This window comes from Pinus tabuliformis, chromosome J (genome assembly GCF_031772625.1).
Source record: "Pinus tabuliformis cultivar Carrire ecotype Pingquan chromosome J, CPIR1, whole genome shotgun sequence".
Lineage (NCBI taxonomy): Eukaryota > Viridiplantae > Streptophyta > Pinopsida > Pinales > Pinaceae > Pinus > Pinus tabuliformis.
Genome location: NC_142295.1, coordinates 109,518,932 through 109,541,324, shown reverse-complemented (window position 1 = coordinate 109,541,324; position 22,393 = coordinate 109,518,932). Strand labels below are relative to the sequence as shown.

Genomic DNA, 22,393 nt, shown 5'->3' with positions numbered 1-22,393 from the left:
TGAAATTCTATGCATCTTTGCAAGAAGCTGCTGATAGGAAACTTGCTAAGGGAAAACACCCTGTGCAAAGCTCTACAATTAGGCCACCATGGCCATCTAAGCCTGCTGCCACAACTAATAAAAGGCCCACTCTAGGCCCTCTTGAAGCAGCTTTCAATAATCAAGGTAGAGACATAGCCGATGAACATGTAGCTCGTTGCATCTATGCAAATGGGCTAGCATTCAATTTGGTGCGTTCCCCTTATTGGCAACAAATGATTAAGGTTATTAATGAAGCGCCAAAAGGGTACAAAAGCCCTGGATATGAAAAGGTCCGCACTACTTTGTTAACATCAGAGAGACAATCCGTGGATAGACAGCTACAGGCAATCCGAGATACATGGGCAGAAACAGGGGTGTCCATCATTTCTGATGGATGGAGAGACCAAAGAAACCGTCCATTAATTAATGTTGTTGCAGTATGCCCCCAAGGGGCAATGTTTTTGAAGGCTGTTGATTGCAGTGGAATAGAGAAAGATGCATTTTTCATATCCATAATTCTTATTGATGCAATAGAAAGTGTGGGGCCACATAATGTTGTCCAAGTCATTACGGACAACGCACAGGTTTGTAAAGTTGCAGGTTTGATTGTGGAGGGTCGATATGATCACATATTTTGGACTCCATGTGCAGTACATTCATTGAACCTTATGTTTGCCAAGATTGGTGAGATTGAATGGATTAATGAAATATATTTAGCATCCAAAGAAGTCCAAATGTTCATAACAAATCATTCATTGTCCCAAGCTATTTATTGGGGTTTTGCAAAGTTGGAGCTACTGAAGGTACTTTTTTTTAATCAATACTATTTGTATTGGAAATTCTTATTTTTAATTACAAATTTATATATGATTTTTCATTTGAGATTTAATTTTTTGAAACTTGTAGGTTGCTGAAATTCATTTTGCCTCCCACACTCGTCATAAAGAGATTTGTGGAGGTGAGACAAGCACTACAAGCAATGGCCATTGACTGTCTTTGGGAATCATGGAGGACTTCCACTTCTGATAGAGGGCAAAAAATCAAGTCCATCATTCTTGATGATGCATGGTGGGACAAGGTCCAATATCTTCTACGGTTCACTGAACCAATCTGGACCTTGATCAGGGCATTTGATACAGATACACCTCGCTTGGGTGAAGTTTATGAAAACATTGATAGTATGTTGGAGAGGATAAGGGAAATTATCAGGGCAAGTGAAAATGACCCTTATGAAACATTCTATTATTTAGTGAAGGACATAGTTATAGAAAGGTGGAACAAAATGACCACACCATTACACCTTTTGGCATATGCATTGCACCCTAAATACTATCATTCTAAAATTTTGTCTTTACTTGGTAGAACAACACAAACAAAGATTTTGAAGTGGTACAAGGATACAAGGCAGCTTTGAGGAAAATTTATAGAAATATGGGCGTTGCAATGGAAGTCTGCCAAGAATTTGGAGGGTTTGTACAGTCTACTGGTAGCTTTTCAGATTCAGTAGCTATGGATGATCGAGGGCATCTTGATCTTATTATTTGGTGGGGCTTCCATGGTGGAGATAACATTCATCTCTCTACTTTAGCCACTAGGTTGTTATCACAGGTTGATAGTTCCTCATCAGCTGAGAGGAATTGGAGTACATATGGCTTCATCCATTTAGTGAAGCGAAACAGGCTGGGAGCGGCAAAGGTTGAGGACCTTGTTTATGTTCATTCCAACCTCCGTCTTCTATCACATGTTGAATCAGAGTATAAAAAAGGTCCGACCAACATGTGGGATGTGGAGTCTGAGATCTCTGACTTGAACCTGACACTGAATGCTATGACTCACCTCAACCTACTTGAGGATATTGTTCTACCACCAGTCCAGCGTACTGATGCAACTTCCTAAATTCCAGGACCCCCATCATCTATTCATGATGTAGAGTTGCAATATGCAGAAGATATAGATCCATTTGAGGATATGTAAATGTATTTACTATTACCATTTATGATATTATGAATCATGATCCTTTTTGTTACTTTGTATGAGTGATGATGTATAATTTCAGTATTTCAACCTTCATATTTATCATTCAATGTTCTAAAAGTGTTTGATAGTTTCATGGAGTATTTGATTTGTTAGCTCTAAAGTGTTTTTAAAATTTTTTAAAATATTATTATTATATATATATATATATATTTATTTATTTTTGTACGTGACGTATCCTTGTCGTATCTGGATCTTGGATTTTCAAAAAACTAGCGGATCCGTATCTGTATCCATATCCGAATCCTGGTAACATAGCCTTTTTGTCTAGGCTTTTGGGTTGGCATTACTGGTATTTTTCATGAATGAATATATTCTATACAACCAATTATCTTGCTTTTGACAATCATTGCTTATTATATGTATCCACAGTCCCATAATGCATGAGACAACTTCCAGAGTTGATTTTCTGTTGGTTCTCTTGTCTGTTATCATATTATAATTAAACAATGTGTTCTTTGATGTTCTTTCATGTTTTGGTACTCATTATCGTCTAGTTCTTTTATGCATATTTTATTAGGATACTTTGTTGATGTTTGCAAAGTGATTGTTTATGAATCAGCTCCAAGATGTATGCTGCTTCTGAACTTTCTTCTTATACTTGGCCTAAGCATTTTGGATTTGTAAATAGAATACTATAAGGCTCAGCTTAGTTGCTTTGCACAGAAGTTTGATTTGATTTTAATCACTTGTCGGAATTTATTTCGGGTTCAAAATATGGTGACTTAGACTATTTCTATGTTTGACATCCACATTATATAGACGGAAGCTAATACTCAAATAATGCTTCTGATAATAGTACTATTTCAAATTTCATTTCAAGGTGAGAGGGTTAAAATGTTAGAAATACGGAGTGTCCATGATTCGTAAATGTGCTCTTCAATCTTTTAGAGTTCATATCTCATTTTTGATTTACCATTTTAAATTGTTTTTCGATCCCTGCCTCAATTTGGAAACCGGTTTTCACATATTGGGTAATTATCTTGAACAGTGGTTTTGCAATGGGAACCGGTCTTTAATTATTGAAGTTGAAACATATCTTCTATATTTTAGTATTATGTGTTCTCACATGGTTCGTCTATCCTTCTTGTGTATGAGAATTGCAGGATGGTCGTGTTAATGCATTTTACTCAACTCCAACTATGTACACTGAAGAAAAATATGCATCCAATGAAATCTGGCCTTTGAAGACAGATGACTTTTTCCCGTAAGAAATTTGTTTTAATTGATTGCTAATGATTTTCATTTGTTTCAATTGGGCCACTCGTCGAATAAAATTATCGTAAAGGTTGCACTTTCGATGACCAATATGTATTTAAGTACAGTGACATGCATGGTTTAGGTCAGTGGAAGAAAGTCTTAATCTTCAGTAAACCATTTGACATGAACTAGAGTAATGTGGTAACCGTTTTCTGCATTGGTGCTAACAGTTAATGATGAAAATTTATTAATCGGTAATTACCTATATACTTATCTTTTCAACGGATTAAAGGTGGCATGCATGCCACTCATAATGCCACTATTTATGATCTACTCTATTTAGTTTCTTAAAAGTAAGCTCAACAAATTGCCTAATAGTCAATAAGGACTCTTTGAGCGATGTGAACAGACTCGGGCTTGGTCCATGACTAATAAGGTAGTGCGGTTTCTTTTATCCTGTTTTACAAATGGGATGTTCTTATAGAATCTCCCCAACTAGAAACTCATGCAACTCACCTTTTATATACATAGGAAGGGCATCACACCCACTACCATTTCTTAATTTGGGCATCTCACTCACGTTATAAGTTATAACCTAAAGTGACACGACAGACCCACATCGTTTTCAACTTGGGAATGCCACCCTCATTGTTATGAAAGGAGAGCATCTTACTCTTAGGCATTTAACTCATATGATTATCAAGGGAGATAATCTCATAATTGTAATGACCCATTTATAGTAAATTAAAATTTATGATTTTGTATAAAATTAATTAAATTAAAAAAAATTATAAATTAAATAAATTAAAAGTAAATCATTAAAATAAATAAATAAATTTTATTTCAAATTAAGATATTCAAATAAAATAAAATCAGATTTTCTTTATAAAAATCAACACGTATCATAATTTTGACACGGTGATGGAGGATGTCGGTAAATGATAACTCATAAGAAGGAAGGGGCGGTTGGAGACAAGGGGGGAAAAGGAGGAAAGTTTATACACAGAGTTTGTTTATTATCAGGTACAATTGGGCCTTGCTTGTTTTGAGGTTTCTGGGCACGGCGAATACTCTGCTTCAACTGAGAAACTTACTAGACTGAGTCAGCAAGGTTCTGCTCAGTTTGGCTGGGTGGTTTCGGTCTTTTGGTAACCGAAGTAGGAGCAGTTTGAGGCATCATCAACCGTAGGATTACAGGTAAGTACTGTCATTGGTATTCTCATTGGTTCTATCAATTAAATTTATAAAGCTCAGAAATTTTTATCACAGGCTCATGAAGTTTAATTTTAGAAGCCTTTACTGTTTCTGCAATGGCTGCAATATTCAGTTATTTCATATTTTGTTCACAGGGAATATTTGTTTAAATTATTCACAATTCTTACAATAATGATTATATAGAAGGGAGGGATGTCACATTCTCAATGGTTTCCACCCATACATGCTAAATATGGCTCCCATTATCAATACTTGGGGTATCAAGAAATGGATTTTGGGTTAGAGTTTTCATATCTCCCTCAAATTATGTAGAAAAGAGAGATATAACATGCCTAATGGTTACCATCAATGCAGGCCAAGTCTCTCCACTATGTTATACCCCTTTTCTTAGTGAAGCGACGAGAGGATTCTATCCTAGATTCCTATAACACCACTTGGCTGCCCTGTATCTTTACTGACAGTTTATGGATACAAATTGGCTTAGTCTTCACTTGAATTTTTTTAATAATTATGGAGTTGAAACCAAAATTAGTGTAATTGAGATGCAAATCCCACTTTGGCATTGTTGGAAACTATAAAATTTGAATTAACATAAAATGTTACTAACATTGCTAAGAGAATTTAGTTTGAAAATAACTTCATAGTGACATACTAGTTTTCCTTGTAAGAAATGAACATTAAGTTTAATGGCATTTGCAACAACCATGGCTGTCTTTGAGACGTATCTAATTGCTCTTCTTTGGGTGATATTATTCTTTTGGATGGCATCAATGCTCACATTGGAACACTTCAGACATCAATTCATGACCCAATGGAGGATGAGATTGACTCCATGTGTTGGAAATTGAGATTTTTGCATCCACGACCACTTTTTATCTTATATTCTTTGAAAGTCTGCCCTTGACTCTTATTCCCACATCATCCATTACCCCAAGCCAATTTACCCTATTTGTCATATCAATCAGTTGCATGATTGGAAGCGTAAAATTATACACCAACACCTTCAGTTTTCCCTCATTCATGACCCATCTTCTAGCCCAGATGTTTTTAGAGGGTAATTTTGTCCTATATAATGTAGGAAACATGAATTCCTTATATCGAGATATGAGATTCTAGTGTCCCTTTGCACCTCCCCTAGGATGTTTTGGCATACCCTTCTCCTAGGTAAAGTCCTCCACACCCTCAAATTGATTTGCAACTCAAGGTGTACTATGCTAATTTCCTTTATGATGTCCTGGACTAGTGCCCTATGCTTGTTTCTTGTTCATTTACTTCTAGATATATTGAAAGAGATATTCATATACTAAGCACCGACAAATATGAAAATGGGAAGGGCTCCAAGTTGAATTCCTTAAAGATGGAGTGGATTCTCTTTCTTTTCCTATTGCTGATCTCTTGAATGATGTAGTGTACTTGACTCTTCATTCATCTTAGTCACAAAGTATCATCCACCCTATTTGTAAGTTAGGTGACAAATTTGATTCAAACAACTCAAGGACTATTATGATTGGCTACACTTTTGCCAAGCATTATGTTACAATCCTGGACATCTTGCTTTCTGAATAGGTACAACTAGGTAAATTTTGAGCCAAGCAGGCTTCAAGGGAGATTACCTGACCATTGATTGCATTCTTACCCTTCATGTTGTTATTGAAGAAGCTAGGCAATGATCTTCGAATGTAATTTGTTGCTTTGAGGACTTCTGAAAGGCCTTTGATTTAATGACTAGTTACTTATTGCTATAGAGGTTGCGTGATTTTGGCAGCTTTGTGTCTTTCATTGTTTTCTGTTATGATGTTCTATGAGATAGTACCAATGTCACTTTGTATAGTCCCAAGTAAAGCTCAAGCTTGGGACTTCAAATTTAGAGAAGTGATTGATGCCTTAAGTCCAATAGGTGTGGAAAGAAAGAGCTAAAAGCGAAGATTGATGGGGTTGGTGATATACCTGAGACCAATCAACTTAGAACACTATCAAACCAATTAAAAAATTCAGCGAACAATTGCGAAATTGGCTACCAAAAAGACAATCATCTTTATTACCAAAGTTGTAAATATAAGGACTAGTACATTAGATAAAACCACAAATCTTGAGGGGACATAAACTCACTGCACAAAACCTCTTTCCCACACCAGTCAGGTGTTAGTTTTTGTAGCATCGGAGGTGTTCTAGTCTCGAAACTTTGTGGAGAGGCTAAAACATAGGTGTTCTCCATAACCCATAAATCATTTATAAAAATTCCACCTAGAAGTGTCTCAATTAGATTATTAGGCTATTTTTAAATATTTTCTAAGTCTAAACTTAGGAAAAGTGGTTAATTAATCAATATTAATTGAGAAAGGTGTGAATCATCTAAAAACTCACACGGATCGATCCAGATATGATCTCAGCTATCGATTAAGTTTTAATCTTGGCTGTTGGATGTTGAACAAAAGACTATAAAAAGTCGATGGGTAGATGGAGAAAACACACTACAAATACTCAGTGATCAAGGCATATTGATTTTCCAGTAGCAAGTGATTCAATAGTGAGATCGAGCTAGTGATCGAGTAGCAAGTGTCAGATGGGCAGAGTAGCAGATTTCCGGAGGAGTTTCCAGTTCTGGAAGAGTCAAGAGAGAGAAGGCCGAATATTTTTGCAGTAAAAGGCCACATTGCAAGAATTCGCGCGTGATCGCAGGAATTCGCGTGTAATTGCAGGAATTCACAATTACAAGAATTCGCGATTATAGGAATTCGCGTGTAATTGCAAGAATTCACACCTAATTGCAGGAATTCGTGATTACTGGAATTTGCGTGTAATTTCAGGAATTTGCAATAATAGGAATTCACAGTGGATTGGTAGAATGGAGAAAATTTCGCTAGAATATTTTTGTCAGTATTTCTCTCAGATTGGTTTGCGAGTTGGGCATCCATAGATTGTACTCAGAAACTCTGTTGCTGCATAATAATAAAACCCTCATATGCTGCACCAATTTTCCCACATTAGGTTTTTCCAGGGACATTTGTCCAAACATAAGTGTCATATTTTTATGTGTGTGTGCATATTTCTCAGTTTCCAACACCATTATTTTTCCACAGTTTTATTTGTGAAGGTTGTAGTGTGATTTATTCAGTGTTTGCCATAGCAAATAAATTGTTAAATTAATTAACAATTAGAAGAATAATTTCCAGTGGCTGCAATAGGATTTCAGGAATAGAGTTGAAATTTTCACATGGTATTAGAGCAAGGTTCATCAATCAGTAGCTCAGAGACGAAGAGGGAGAAATTCATTGTTTGGAGGGCAACAATGCAATTTCTCCAGGGTCTGTGCAGAGCCTAGCCAGGTAACGCCAGTGGCATAGCAGAAGTTATATTTCTAGTTGCAAAGTGGGAGGAAAAGTTTGAATTGCTTAGAGTAGAACTCCAACAGACAGAGGTAGAACCGGGAAGAAATTCTGAGAGCAGCGCAACAAATTCGTTGAGCAGATTCAGGCGGAAGAGGAAGAGAAATAGTATACACAGAGGGAAATTTCTCTCAGAGGGTTTCCAGACAATAAATCTGATTTTTCTAGTTGCAGATTGGCAGTAGCTGTTTGTAGATGTTCTCACTCTAGAAGGGAGTGCGAGTAGCAGATCCAACAACCAAGCAAGGAAGAGAGGGAGCTTCCAGGTTTATTTTCTCTAGTTTTGAGCTTCTAGATTATTTGAGTTTCAAAGATTTTGCAGCTTTCCAAAGATGGTCGTACGAGATTGCCATAACAGGCCGTGCGAGTTAGCCAAAATGGAGATATGGGGAATTGATCGACTTCCAGTTACCGAAGACAGGTTTCAGAGGAAGTATGAGTTATCCAGTGCGAGTTGAAAACCAAAGAAAGGTCCCATCTAGGGACAAGGCTCGAATGGAGATAGTGGGGCACCAAATCTAGGAGTATGAAACTCTAGTGTGCCAGATGGGCAGGATCCATTGAGATGTCCTCTTGATGGATCATTACCTTGCTACAGGGGCCCACAGTGTTCAGTAGCAGGATGGATTGGTGTCAGTTGACGCAGTCAGACTCTAGACTGAGAGTTGCAGACTAGTTGCAGTCAGGTGCTGAGGAGCACAGTGCAGTGTTGACAATAGAGCAGGTGGCTCAGTGCAGAGTTGGCAACAATGCAGATTCTTTAGTAGACAGTGAAAATACTAGTAGAAGTTAGAGACATGGGAGATAGATGCATCATACTGAACATAGTTGATTCAGTGTTTTGGATGCTTCTCAGTTGTAGTTGCAGCAACAATAGATGAGAGGGAGTTGCAGTACAGATGTAGAGTTGGTAGCAGTACAATAGTGTCAGCAGCAGCACAGATGCAGCACCAAATTTGTACAGTGGTTGGTGGGCAGTAGTATACAGTCACAGTGGCTAGACATTAGAAGCGTGACAAAGGGTGATATAGAGACTAGGTGCTGTAGTAGTAGTGCAACACTATTACACTTTCCTTGCTAAGAGGGAGTGTTAGTTTTTGTAGCATCGAAGGTGTTCTAGTGTCGCAACTTTGTGGAGAGGCTAAAACACAGGTGTTCTTCATAACCCAAAACATTTATGGAAATTCCACCTAGAAGTGTCTCAAGTAGATTATTAGCATATTTTTAAATATTTCCTAAGTCTAAACTTAGGAAAAGTGGTTAATTAATTAGTATTAATTGAGAAAGGTGTTAATGATCTAGAAACTCACACTGGTAAATTCAGATATGACCTTAGCCATCGATTAAGTTTTAGTCTTGGTCGTTGGAGGTCCAATAGAAGACTATAAGAAGAAGTCGATGGGTAGATGGAGAACACACACAACAGATACTCAGCGATCAAGGTGTGAAAATTCAGTAACCCAAATCCTATTGCAACAACTGGAAATTATTCTCCTAATTGTTATTTTAATAAAAAAATTATTTACTATTTCCTACAACAAATACTAAATAACTCACACTGCAACCTACAAAAATAAAACTGCGGAAGAATAAACACTGGAAGAAATGCTAGCACACACACATAAATTTACACAATTATTTTTGGAGAAATTTTCTTGGATCACAAGTAGCATAAGGCTTCTATTGTTCATGCTTTAATAATTTCATTGTGAAATAGATTTGCTTCATTGATTAAAGTGCTATTGTTGTCTAACATTTGCAATATTGGATAAAAACACTAACATTGGTTGTCTTTTGTAGCTCCATAATTCCAAATCTACACTAATAAACTCACTCTCTAAAGCACTTTAATCCTTTGGCATTGTGTTGAATGATTTAAGTTACTTGGGCATCTTGTGTTACATCACTTGTCTCTTGAAATCTAATTGACATTAAAGTGTCTTGTTCCAATTGAGTTTGAAGGATATCATTGAATGTCTCTTGATCTAAGATCTAAGTATTGGTGAATCTAATTGCATATCTTGTTAACATAAAAGAGACTAATTGTTGAGAAATATTGGCTAAAGAACATTTGCAATCTTATTGTCTCTTTCGGATAATTGTCGTTAGCATCCTATATTGTCTCATTGGCTAATTGTTCCACATAGATAAAGTGCTCTAATTGTCATTTGATTTATGGTTCATATTTAAAGTGGATGTCTATTATGAATTGGTCTTGTCTTTAAGAGCATATGTCTTGTCGTTATTTATTTAATTGAGCAATTGTGTTGTGCATACTATTGTATCTTGTTGGTGCTTGCAAAATTGGCAATTTGTCTTGTTTAAGATTGTCTCTTAATTCATTGTTAAGTACTCTTGTCATAAGCTAATCATAACTAAGTACTTAAAGTCATTAAACAATCTTAACTCAAGAAGCATTCAATAATCTTGCATTGAGCATGCTAAGATTAACTTTGCATTAATAACTTACCTCCAATCATAAGCTTGGTTGATAGAGATAATATGACCACTTTTCTCATCTAACTTGAGGGGCCTAGCACCTCTTTAGTAGTTAACACGGTGACCTTGCAGTCATCAGAGCCACAGTCTCTGCAGCGCTGGAGGCACTGGGTGGTTAGTACCTGAGGGCAGGTATCGTTAATCAAGCCTTTGCTTACTTCCCCTTGGCCTCTTTCTCATGTTAGTTTTTGTAGCATCGGATGTGTTCTAGTCACGAAACTTGGTGGAGAGGCTAGAATACATGAGATCTCAATAACCTAGAAATCGTTTTTGGGAATTCCACCTAGAGATGGCTTAATTAGTTTTTTAACCAATTTTTATTGTTTCCTAAGTCTAAACTTAGGAAAAATGGTTAATTAATCAAAATTAATTAAATCAAGGTGAGAATTCTCTAGAAACTCACACAAATTAATCCAGAAATGATCCAAACAATTGATTAAGATTTAATCTTCGCCATTGGAGTCCCAACATGAAAACAGAAGAAGGTATCGATGTGGCGATGGAGAAGAAACACTTCAGCAATAGTACATTGTTTGTGTAGCTGCGGATGCATTTGAAGGAGGCTCCACTATTCTTTCTTTGAAATAGTCCATGGCATGATTTTCTTCCAATGTCAAATCTAGAGTCATCTTCCATGCATGATAGTTGGATTTGTCCTTAAGCTTGTCCTCGGATTTGAAGAAAGATGTAGTCGTCATTGGGACTAGTTCCAAGTCCTTGTCCAACAACTTCTCTTAGTGATATCTTTTCCTCACTCTTGCTTGGGTTTTGTCTTCACTCAAGCTCTGATACCATGTTAATTTTAGATAACAATGGTATGTTATATACTTTAGCACAATTTACTTCAATGTTCCTTATCAGCCCAATGACAATTTCCAATTATTTCCTGTAGCAATCACATTTACTTAAACACATTGACAGTAAATGCAGATAGAACATAAACACATGTGCAGAAGACAAGAGGACACAAGATGTGGTGGATGCCAGGGAAAAACCCTGATGTGGGAAACCCTTTGATCAAAGCTTCTTATTATTCTTCAATAGTTCAGCAGAGAGAGAGAGAGTACAAATATCAAATTAACTTGCCCAAAACAGTCTTGTCAAATTAGTAGTCAACAACAGTCAACTATAGCCCTGACCAGAAAGTCAACAGTGGTCAAAGATGCTCCAAAATGTCCTCCAAGAAGCTCAATCAATAGTAGATAAATTTGGCCTTCCAAGAGGGTCAAAGTCAACCCAAAAACAATTCGGTCAACCCAGTCAAACATTGCTGTAATTTCTGCAGTCAAAGGCTAAAGTCAACGCTGAAGTCAAACCAGTCAAACTGTCCCAATCACCTCAAAAACTATGCCAATCAATGTGGCCTTCAAAAATCAAAATTCTTCCCACTAGAACAAAGTCAATGCTGGTCAAAATCACCCAAGTCAATGCTGGTCAACTCTGTCCTGTTTCCTGAAATTTTCGGCCTCCAAAACAGTGCTGAAATTCGTCCTCCTTTCACACGTGTGAAGTACGGAAGGTTGCCTCCAAGATGTACAAACCAATCAAGAGAGGAGAGAGAGATATGTAATGAGATGAGTGATGACCAACAAGAGAGAGGTCACTCCAATTTATACACTTCATTGAGGGTGAGGAGACTGTCAGGCCAAGAGGTAACTCCTCAAATGAATTATGTTTATTAATTAACATTACTCATGGTTATATACAGGAGGGAATGACTATTGGGCTTCACCTCCCCATGACTCTTCCTTTTCCATTATTTACTATTTACATTATTTACAAGTATTCACCAATCCCAATGATTAGGTGTCAACATCCCCCCCTTAATTTGAAGGGATGTTGGTGAGTCCAAGCATCGTTTTGAATCTTTCAAACGTTTCTCTTCCAAGCGCTTTGGTGAAGATGTTTGCAATCTGTTCATTAGTGGAACAATAGCGTAGATGGATTGTCTTGGCCTCAACATGATATCGAATCAGATGGTATTTTGTATTGATGTGCTTCGCTTGATCATGGAACTTTGGGTTCTTGGCCAACTTTATTGTAGAGGTGTTGTCAATCATGAGTGGAGTTGAACGTATTTGTTTTACCTGCAAATTTTCTAGAATTTTCCTCAGCCACACGATTTCTTTTGTTGCCTCAGCTGTTGCCACATATTTTGCCTCTATTGTGGAATCTGCTGGAACTGATTTTTTGCGTGATCTCTAGGAGACAAATCCTGATCCAAGATTCATAGCATAACCTGAAGTAGATACCCCAGTTTCTTTGTCTCCATCGAAGTCTCAATCAAAGTATCTAATCAAGTTGGAGTCGCCCACTTGTGTATACTTGAGTCCAAAGTCTTAGGTTCCCTTCAAGTACTTTAGAGCTCTTTTTGCAGCAAACCAATGTCTCTCACAAGGCTTTTGCATAAACCTGGAGAGGATTCCAACAACAAACGAAATGTCTGGTCTGGTAGTAGTCACGTGGTTGAGACTTCCTACAAGCTGTCTATACTTTGTTGAATCCTAAAATTCTTTTCCTTCAATGGATGTGAGTTTTAAGTTTTGTTCCATTGGAGTAGTCAGAGGATTGCACTCAACCATGCCAAACCTATTCAACAGATCTCCAATGTACTTCTTTTGAGAGAGGAATATAGACTTTGGATGTTGAGTTACTTCAATACCAAGATAGTAGTGAACATAGCCCAAGTCAGTTATTTCAAAACCTTTCCTCAATTCCTTCTTTATGGATGAAATGTAGCTCTCATTATTCCCTGTCATCAAAATATCATCTACATATACCACAAGATATACAACTGTTTTGCCAACTTTCTTGACAAACAAAGTTGCATCATCAAGATCATAATGTTTGAAGTTGAGTTTCAGAAGATGCTCAGTTAACTTTTCATACCAGGCTCGCAATGCTTGCTTGAGGCCATACAAGGATTTCACAAGTTTGCATACTTTATGTTCATGTCCCTTCACAACAAATCCTTCTGGCTGGGACATAAAAACATTTTCTTTCAGATCTCCATTCAAGAAAACAATTTTTACATCCATTTGATGGACTTTCCAACCGTTCTGAGCTGCTAAGGCAAAGAGTGGGGGCAAAAGTCTCCTCATAATCAACCCCTTCCTTCTGTGCAAAACCTTTTGCCACAAGCCTGGCTTTGTGCTTGTCAAGTGAGCCATCAACTTTATACTTGTTCTTGTAGACCCACTTGCAGCCAATTGGTTTGGTTCCCAATGGAGGATCAACCAGCTTCCAAGTGCCATTCTTTATCAAGGCATCATACTCCTTTTGCATCGCTTCTTTCCATTCATCATGAGAAGCGACTTCTTTGAAGGAAGTTGGTTCAAAATCTATAGACAAATTCAATTCACAATCATAAGAAACATCCATATCAACAGGTGAATCAGAATCATCTACATCACCTCCATTTTTCCTAGTTGAATTTCTTGTTCCTGTCTTTCCAACCTCATCAAGATGAACACTTTCAAGTGTCTTTGTCAGCCACTTTGGGGGACCTTTCTGAGATGGTCCAAGCTGCTCAGTTGACTGAGTTGGGACTGAATCAAGATTGAGTCTTCCAATTCTGTCAATCACATCACTCAAAGTATCATTAGTGGTTAGAGTTTCATGTGGGGGAGAGAGTACTTTAGAAGAAGATTCCACTGATTGATCCAATATAGGAATCCCTCCTTCAAGATGTGGAATCTGATTATCAAATTCTTGAAATGATTTTGCATGCCTGAATCTATCCAAGCGATCAAGTTGCCGCTCAACAACATTGCCAGCTTTGGAAGATTCAAGAAAGATGACATCTCTAAATACAACAAACTTTTTTTTAACTTCATCATAGAGACGATATGCTTTGAAGGTATTTGAATACCCCAAGAAGATACACTTACGACTCCTTGCACCAAGTTTGTTTCTATGTACCTTTGGTATCAAGGCATAACAGGTGGAACCAAAGACTCTGAGATGCTTTACCAAAGGAATGTGGCCATACCACATTTCATAAGGAGTCTTGTTTCTAATAGCATTAGATGGACATCTATTCTTTACATATACAACACATAGAACTGCATCAACCCAAAACATCAATTTTACATTCTTGAAAAACATCATGGAACGTACCATATTTATGATTGTCCTATTCATTCTTTCAGCTACTCCGTTTTGTTGGGGATTATAAAGCACAGTTGTTTGATGTTTGATCCCATGATGGTGAAGATAGTTTTCAAATTCATTTGAAGTGTATTCTTTTCCATTATCAGTGCATATAGAGCCAATATGAGATTGCGCATCATTTTCAATCCATGTATGAAAGTTCTTGAATGTTTGAAAAGCATCAGATTTGTTCTTCAATAAGTAAACCCAACACATTCTGGTGTAGTCATCAATAAATTTCATCATATATTTATTTCCATTTGCAGAAGGAACATGCATTGGACCACGTAAATTTGAATGAATGAGTTCAAGTTTTCTATGTGCTTTGGAGTGTGAATCATGAAAATACTGTTTGCTATGCTTTCCTAGAATACAAGCATCACATTGCTTAAGTTTCCTAGGAATTGCAGGCAAACCAGTAACACCATTTTTCTTCAACAAGCGAAGACTGTCATAGTTCAAGTGTCCAAATCTAGCATGCCATAATAGACTTGATGCAAATGTACCTTCATCATAATGAGAATTGTATGAGAAATTTTGTGCACGAGTAGAGGTACCTTGCAGCTTCAAAAGTCTTTCTTCTTCTATCCCCATCATGACAAGTGAGTGATTTGATGCTTTTCTCACTTCAACCTTGCCATCAAACATATGAATGGAGTGTCCTTGCTGGCGGATGTGGACCAAGGACAACAAGTTTCTTCTCAGCTGTGGGAGATATAAAACATCATGCAGAAGAAAGTCTGGAAGACCAAGCAATTTGAGCCTGATTGTGCCAAGCCTTGATGACTTGAGTTTTGATTTGTTTGCAAAGAATACTGCTCCATCAACATTGTCAGTAAATTCTTCAAAAAAATGTCTTCTAAAAGTCATGCAGCAAGTTGCTCCTGAATCAAGCAACCAATTATTTTTCCAAGAAGCAAGTGAAGCGTTAAACAAGTCTTCATTTACTCCAATATTACAATGTGCCACAACATAGTGAGTGGATTTAGGTGCTTTACCTTTCTCTTTTTCATTGATTTTAACTTGGCTTGATTTCTTCTCAGCTGTGGGAGATATAAAACGTCATGCAGAAGAAAGTCTGGAAGACCAGGCAATTTGAGCCTGATTGTGCCAAGCCCTGATGACTTGAGTTTTGATTTGTCTGCAAAGAATACTGCTCCATCAACATTGTCAGTAAATTCTTCAAAAAAATCTCTTCTAAAAGTCATGCAGCAAGTTGCTCCTGAATCAAGCAACCAATTATTTTTCCAAGAAGCAAGTGAAGCGTTAAGCAAGTCTTCATTTACTCCAATATTACAATGTGCCACAACATAGTGAGCGGATTCAGGTGCTTTACCTTCCTCTTTGTCATTGATTTTACCTTGGCTTGATTTCTTTCCTGGTCAATTTTGTCCCAAGGCAACTTGCATGTGGATGCATCATGTGATCCATCTCTATTGCAACGTATGCAATGAAGATCAGACTTTTCTCCTTGAGAGTGTCTGCCCCCCTGCCTTTGAAATTTCTTCTTCCTCTGGAAAAATCTTGAGCATCATTCTTCTCTCTATGTGCAAGACAAACAACTTCTTCAGAAGACTGAGGAGCTGTCTTCTTCCCAAAAGCTTTCTCTCTCTCAGCAAATTTATTCACAAGGGAGTCAAAGGTTATCTCTTTGAGGTTTCCATTTGCTTGCAATGACTCAAGATAATTTGAATAAGTGGGATAAAGTGCCTTGACAAAAGCTATCAGAGGAATGTCTAGTTCAACATTATTGACTTTGATATCATGCATAATAGATTTTACTTCTGATGCTAGAGAAAGGGGATCATCATTTTGTAATTCAGGACTAAACAATTTAATCATCAATTGGACAACTTCAAGCACAGAGTGTGAGTCATAGAATTCTTTCAACTTCTGTAAGGCTTCAAAAGCATTTGAAAATGGTGAAATATGGCGACTCACCTCTTCATTTACAAAAGCTGCAATCAAGGCATAGGCCTTGCTGTTCTTGTTTTCCCAAATGGCGAATTCCTTGTTTGAGGTAGGCTTTGCAAGTTCATTATCTCTTTCTCCTACACAAACTCCTTTCCACAACTCATTGAAAATGAGAGTGTGTTTGATCTTTTGAGATCACTCAGGATAGTTCACCTTCCTGGTGAGAACCACTCCCACAATAGATATCAATGAATGCATTTAAAAAATGTACTTTGCTGCCAATATATAAAAAATTTGCACTTTTGGTGGTAAAAAATGTAGTTCTGGTGTAAAAATTACAATCTGATATGTATAGAGTAGAGGTATTATTGGGGGAGGGTATATTTGGAAGAGGGACTATGTGGGGGAGGGAGTATATGGGGGAGGGGGTTTATGGGAAGGTGTATATGGAGGAGGGTCAATGTATAAACAATGTTGGCCGAATGGTGGTATGGGAAGGGAGGTGGACTGTGGAATTGTATCATAGTTAAAAAATCGGGAGAGGACTTATGGCAGTGTATCACCCAACTGAGAGTGGGATGGTATGGGTGGTATTGGGACGTAATTTGATATTGGTGAATAGTGGCAAGGCAGTATGAATGGAGCATTATGACTAGTGGACAGTCACGATGTCGGTGGACAAACAATGGTAAGAGGCCCGGTGTGAGAGTTTTAATAGTGTGGGAGGAGGGCGGTGTGAGTTGAATAGTGGTATGCTGAGTTAACTAGAGAGGAGTGGAAATTGTGTAACACGGAGTCGGGTTTGGGGGAATGGCAACAGAGTAGAGCCAACGTATGGGAGAATCAGTTATGCGGTCCTGCGGTGGTATGGAGAGATGAACTAGAAAGTGGAAGGGTCGACTGTGCAGGTGTATGATATAGCCACGATGCATCGTAAGGAGTAATATCACTCTTAAAATAATATACCACAGTTCTCATATTAAAAATACTAGCGATATTAAAATTCACGCTCATAAAAATTCAACGCATGATTGAGTGCATAAATACCGCATTTCAACAGCCTTGAAAGCAAACACACACTCACAGTCTCCATGCCAACGCAGAACTCAAGTAGCGTTCGCTAGGCATGCACAAACCCATAGTTCACATCAATGTTCAGTCCTTCGTGGAGGCACAACAATATGCACAGTTCAACGCATAACAATATTGCATTAAACAAAAATAATGCAGACACAGAGGATAGAGAACATAGGAATAAAGAATATGGCAGACTGCAGAAATGGCAAAAGGGAGTTACAAGGACAAAAAAGCTAAAAATGGATTTGGCTCTGATACCATGTCAGGCTAGGAGGTAACTCCTCAAATGAATTATGTTTATTCATTAACATTACTGATGCTTATATACAAGAGGGAGTGACTCTTGGGCTTCACCTCCCGATGACTCTTCCTTTTCTATTATTTACTATTTACATTATTTACATGTATTCACCCAATTCCAATTATTAGGTGTCAACATCACATCTATTGGGCTTCATGAGCCTACATTTGACTGAGGCTGACCTTGACAATTTGTGTGTGAGAGAGAATAAATTCAAAATTCCATTTCTGGTTGTCAGAATGAGATGATCTTTATATCAAAATTGGACCACTTGAAAAGGGGAATCCAATGCAATAATCATCTCCATCATATGAGCTGTCCTAAGGTGGAATTTGGCCCTAGTTGCCAATTTTAACAAGTCGGCTTCAAAAGAATAATGAAATCTCTCAAAAGGACATGTCGACTCATTATGGAGGCTCCAGTGACTATAAATAAGCAGCTTGGGTCTCATTTCAGAACACATAATTTCGGTGAAGCAAGTCTGAAATCAAAAGGTGCGAAGATCACTTAGGAAGGAGCCTAATCATCAACAAAGGAAGAGGAAAGAAAAGTGAAGTCTTTGGTGCTATTTTTGGGTCTATTTTGGGCTAGGTACACTCCACATGTGCGAGAATCTGCTGTTGTCTACTACAGGAAGAGCGAGTTACCATAGTCACATTGTGAAGACAATTTTTGGGTGAGGAACAAAGAAGGTCTCAAGCCGAAGTGTCAAGAAGAAGTCTCCTTCTAGAGCGAGGATAATCAAGAGCCAAAGTTGATCATTCTCATGTGCTAAGGGTTCTTGAATTAAGGCCGAGAAATTGCAGATCTGAAATAGAGAAGAGGAAGCAAAGGTAGCCGTGAAGGAAGAAGAAACAAGGAGTTTGACTTTCGTTGAAGGAAGAGGAAGCTTTGTGTCTTGGTCTTGGAGTGGCAAATAGGTCAAGGGTCTTGGTCTTGGTATTCGTCAATTGAAGCCTCTATAAGAAGAATAATTTGTTTGGGTTTTCCTCTCAAGTGGGAGAGGTTTTGGGCCTGCCTTATAGCCTATATTCTGTGTCTCTTGTCTCTTTATGGTTTATGCATTGATAGATCTTTGATGAAGAATAGCACTATACTAAGTTAAGTAAAAGAAGATCCTAATCTAAGAAGTAAAAAGCATTCACAAGCAGTTATCTAAAGTAGAGAAATCATTTAATATCGATGCCCTAGATTTCTCAACTGAAGGAACCTACAATGAACTTCAAGGGATTGGCCATGGTACGACCAACATAGCAAAATACGGACAACAAGACACAAGGTCTAGGATGCCTAATACAGAGCCTCACATGTCCGTTATAATGCTTTTGACTTGTGACCTTGGGCTTACAATGGTGGTGAAGTATACTACAAAATATTGTATGTACCCCTGTCAACATGAGGGGTGACATGTCCTTGCATGGGAGAACATTGCCATTAGGGATTTTGCCCAATTCTAAATCAACCCTGATCATAAAAAATTCAATCAAAATTTTGGATCAATGGGAACTGTAACTCTTTATATCGTCAACTTGTGGCGACCGGAGTGAAGTTTGCTACAAGATTAGATGGTTCTCTAATTATGAGTCAACGTCATTTATGATATGTACCTTAACTTTAATAAATTTCTACTACTAAATTACTAAACTTACATTATATTATATGACCATTATAATTACACTTTGAGTGGGCCTAAAGGTTAAGTAAATGTGTTTCCTCCTTAAAACTCATGTTTGAATTTGGATGGGGGTAGGGTATGTACACCTCCATTGACTAAGCGGTCAAATTAGTGCATGGAGGGGTCCCTTGTCCCACAAGCAAGGTGGTCCAATACATCATTTGGTGTCTACTTAGGCTGTGACCTTAATTATCATTATTAATAAACTAACTTTAACAACTCTAACACTCTTACCTCAAGCCATTCTCTTGAAGACATCATCAAGGTCAGCGTTGGTGCTTTCACAGTGGTTGACAAGGCTATAGGCTCCCTTTGATTTTGACACAGTTTACGATCTAATTATTTGCTTGGCCTCTGCTTGTGATCCATTTAGCCTTCTTTACTATAGGGGTGCTTATTCTTCCTCTGCTCTTGTATAGAATCTCTGCTTCATCATTTACAGTTAGCCTTCTATAGTTTATCCCTTTGTTTTATATCTTTTTTTACTGTTCATTTTAAGCTGATGCCTTAGGCACTCCCAAATTGACATTGTCGGATGATGTATATTTCAGTCCCAACCTAATTTGGTCATTTGTAGAAATTAATAATACAATATCTTTCTTTCTTGGATACTATAACTTTTCTTTTTGATTGAACAGGTATGCAGATCATTCAAATGCTTACTGGACAGGATATTTCACCAGTCGGCCTGCTCTGAAAGGTTACGTGAGAAAACTTTCAGGGCTTCTACAGGTGTGCTTGGGTTTAACCTAGCAAATAACTCTCCTTGAGACTGTCGTGGACCTTTAGGCAGTGATTTTGGTTATTTTTTCTTGTGATCTTCTTTTGAACTTCCATTTTATAATACCTTGATAACTATTATTTGTAGGCAGCAAGGCAATTGGAGTTTCTTGTAGGTAGAAATAAGGGAAGGCCTAACACAGATTCTTTGGAGGAAGCAATGGCTCTTGTTCAGCACCATGATGCAGTAGCTGGTACTTCAAAGCAACATGTGGCGGATGATTATGCCAAACGGCTTTCACAGAGCTCAGTCGAGGTTTAAAGCTAGTAACTTTATCTCTGTCACCCATCCTTGTTTCCCTATGACATTTCTTTGGCAGGCTTTATGATAGTACAATATTTTTTATAATTATGTTTTCATACAGTTTCTGTGGGTCTTACAGACGAAAATTAGATACAAACAAAAGAAAACGTTTCTGTTTGATTAAGCTAGCATCCCTTGAAATTTTTGGTCTATTCAACATATAATATGGTGCCTTACGTTCTTGTTTCAATATAAAACTAAACTGCGAGTCTATTTTCACTTTTTGTTTTCAGGCCGAGAGTGTAATGAATTCTGCATTTCTCTGCCTTATAAGTGGCAAATCAAAGAAATATTGTGGGGATAAATTTTCCACTGTGAATCAAATTCATTCAAAGAATCAAGAGGAAAGTTTATTACAGGAAGAAGATTCTATGAGTACCTCAAGGCAGACAATAGAACTTGCACAGGTATATTCTTCAAACTTCAAACACGATTTGTGCTGTGGTATTGAATTGTCAATTTTTCAAGGGAAACATTAAACAGAGAAATAGCCTTTCCCTTTTCTAAGGAAAGCTGAACTTCTAAGCACGGAATGTCAGTTTTATATTGTATATGAATAATATTCTTATCAAATAGTTTGCCACTTTTGCAATAGTACATCTTGTTTCTAGCCTCAGTTACCAGTAAGACCTACCTTTTGGAGTCTTGTTTGCGCAGTGTCGTCTTATGAATATCAGTTACTGCCCCAAATCTGAAGCTGGCTTAGGAGATGGGAGGATTTTGGTGTGTTTCTGATCCTCATCTACTATTTTACTTATCCTTTACTTGTCTGAGCTGTCTTTTTATTCTGATTGAAGTTTTTGGGTTACTGATTTATTTTACTTGATTGACTTACACCCAGGTAATTGTGATATATAATCCTCTGGGATGGAGGCGCAATGAAGTTGTCAGAATCCCGGTATGCTTTATTCATGAAAGTGTCGATTCAAAAAATAAAATGGACAATAAACAGAAGATGGTCCTGATCCTTGCATTTTACAACCTTCTGAAATTCAGAATTTTTGACATAGATAAAGTTAAATTAAAGCATGCTTTATCCATTAATCTCATTTCTGACAGTATGGAATATTCGATCGATAATGCTAAAATAAAGAAGATAATAACTTTTGATCCTTTTTGACCTAGATCATTTACATGTTTCTTAATCACTTGTTTTTTGTGAATCAAAAGTTTGTGCTTGAATTACAACCACTCTTCAGGTTGAGCCTATTGGAGACAACTACAATTAAACTAAGGAACAAGCAAGCAGTACAATATATGGTGCAGAACCAGAAAATTTATGGACATAAGATGAGATGAACTAAAACATGTTTCCAGGTTACTAGAGAAGCTAAAATAGTAATCTCTTGTCTTGCATTTTATCTCGTGAGGTGGGGGTGTACTTTGGTAGGTGCGGTACCTAACTTTGCAACAGCCTATGTTTCTCCAAGGTCACTAAAGGTTGTGTTGCAAATCACAACTATGCTAACAGAAACATCCTGCCCCCCTGTTTCTACATTTTTTGTATTGAAATTAGTACAAAACATCCTCGAGATGTTTGTGGAATGTTTTCACTGTTTTCTTGGAAACATTTATAATGAAAATTGTAGTTTGTTGTCCCAAATTTTTTGAAACCATCCTCCGCTCTCGGAAGGCCTTTTGGCCTACTCTTTTTCCTTGATCCTGTTAGAGTCGGTCTAGTAGCCCTCCATCAGCGATCAAAACTCTTTGCATTTGCATAAGTAGGTGTCTCATCAGTGTCATTTCATTGCATTCCATTAGGCATGCCATAACCCTGATGGAGGAGCTGGTGTCTTTATTCTCCTCTTGGCACTGCTGGATCAAGTTGTTTCAGT

The 22,393-nt window shown here is 37.5% G+C and overlaps 1 protein-coding gene across 1 annotated transcript in view; it reads left to right on the top strand.

Annotated features, from left to right (window-relative positions):
- Window positions 1-22,393, top strand: part of LOC149225769 (alpha-mannosidase-like) — a 438,322-nt gene that overhangs the window by 73,857 nt on the left and 342,072 nt on the right. Inside the window, exons 9-14 of the mRNA XM_089380011.1 lie at window positions 3,162-3,262; window positions 20,113-20,206; window positions 20,343-20,510; window positions 20,792-20,965; window positions 21,216-21,281; window positions 21,400-21,456. Coding sequence (XP_089236137.1) covers window positions 3,162-3,262; window positions 20,113-20,206; window positions 20,343-20,510; window positions 20,792-20,965; window positions 21,216-21,281; window positions 21,400-21,456 — 660 coding nt within the window. The remainder of the gene's footprint in view (window positions 1-3,161; window positions 3,263-20,112; window positions 20,207-20,342; window positions 20,511-20,791; window positions 20,966-21,215; window positions 21,282-21,399; window positions 21,457-22,393) is intronic.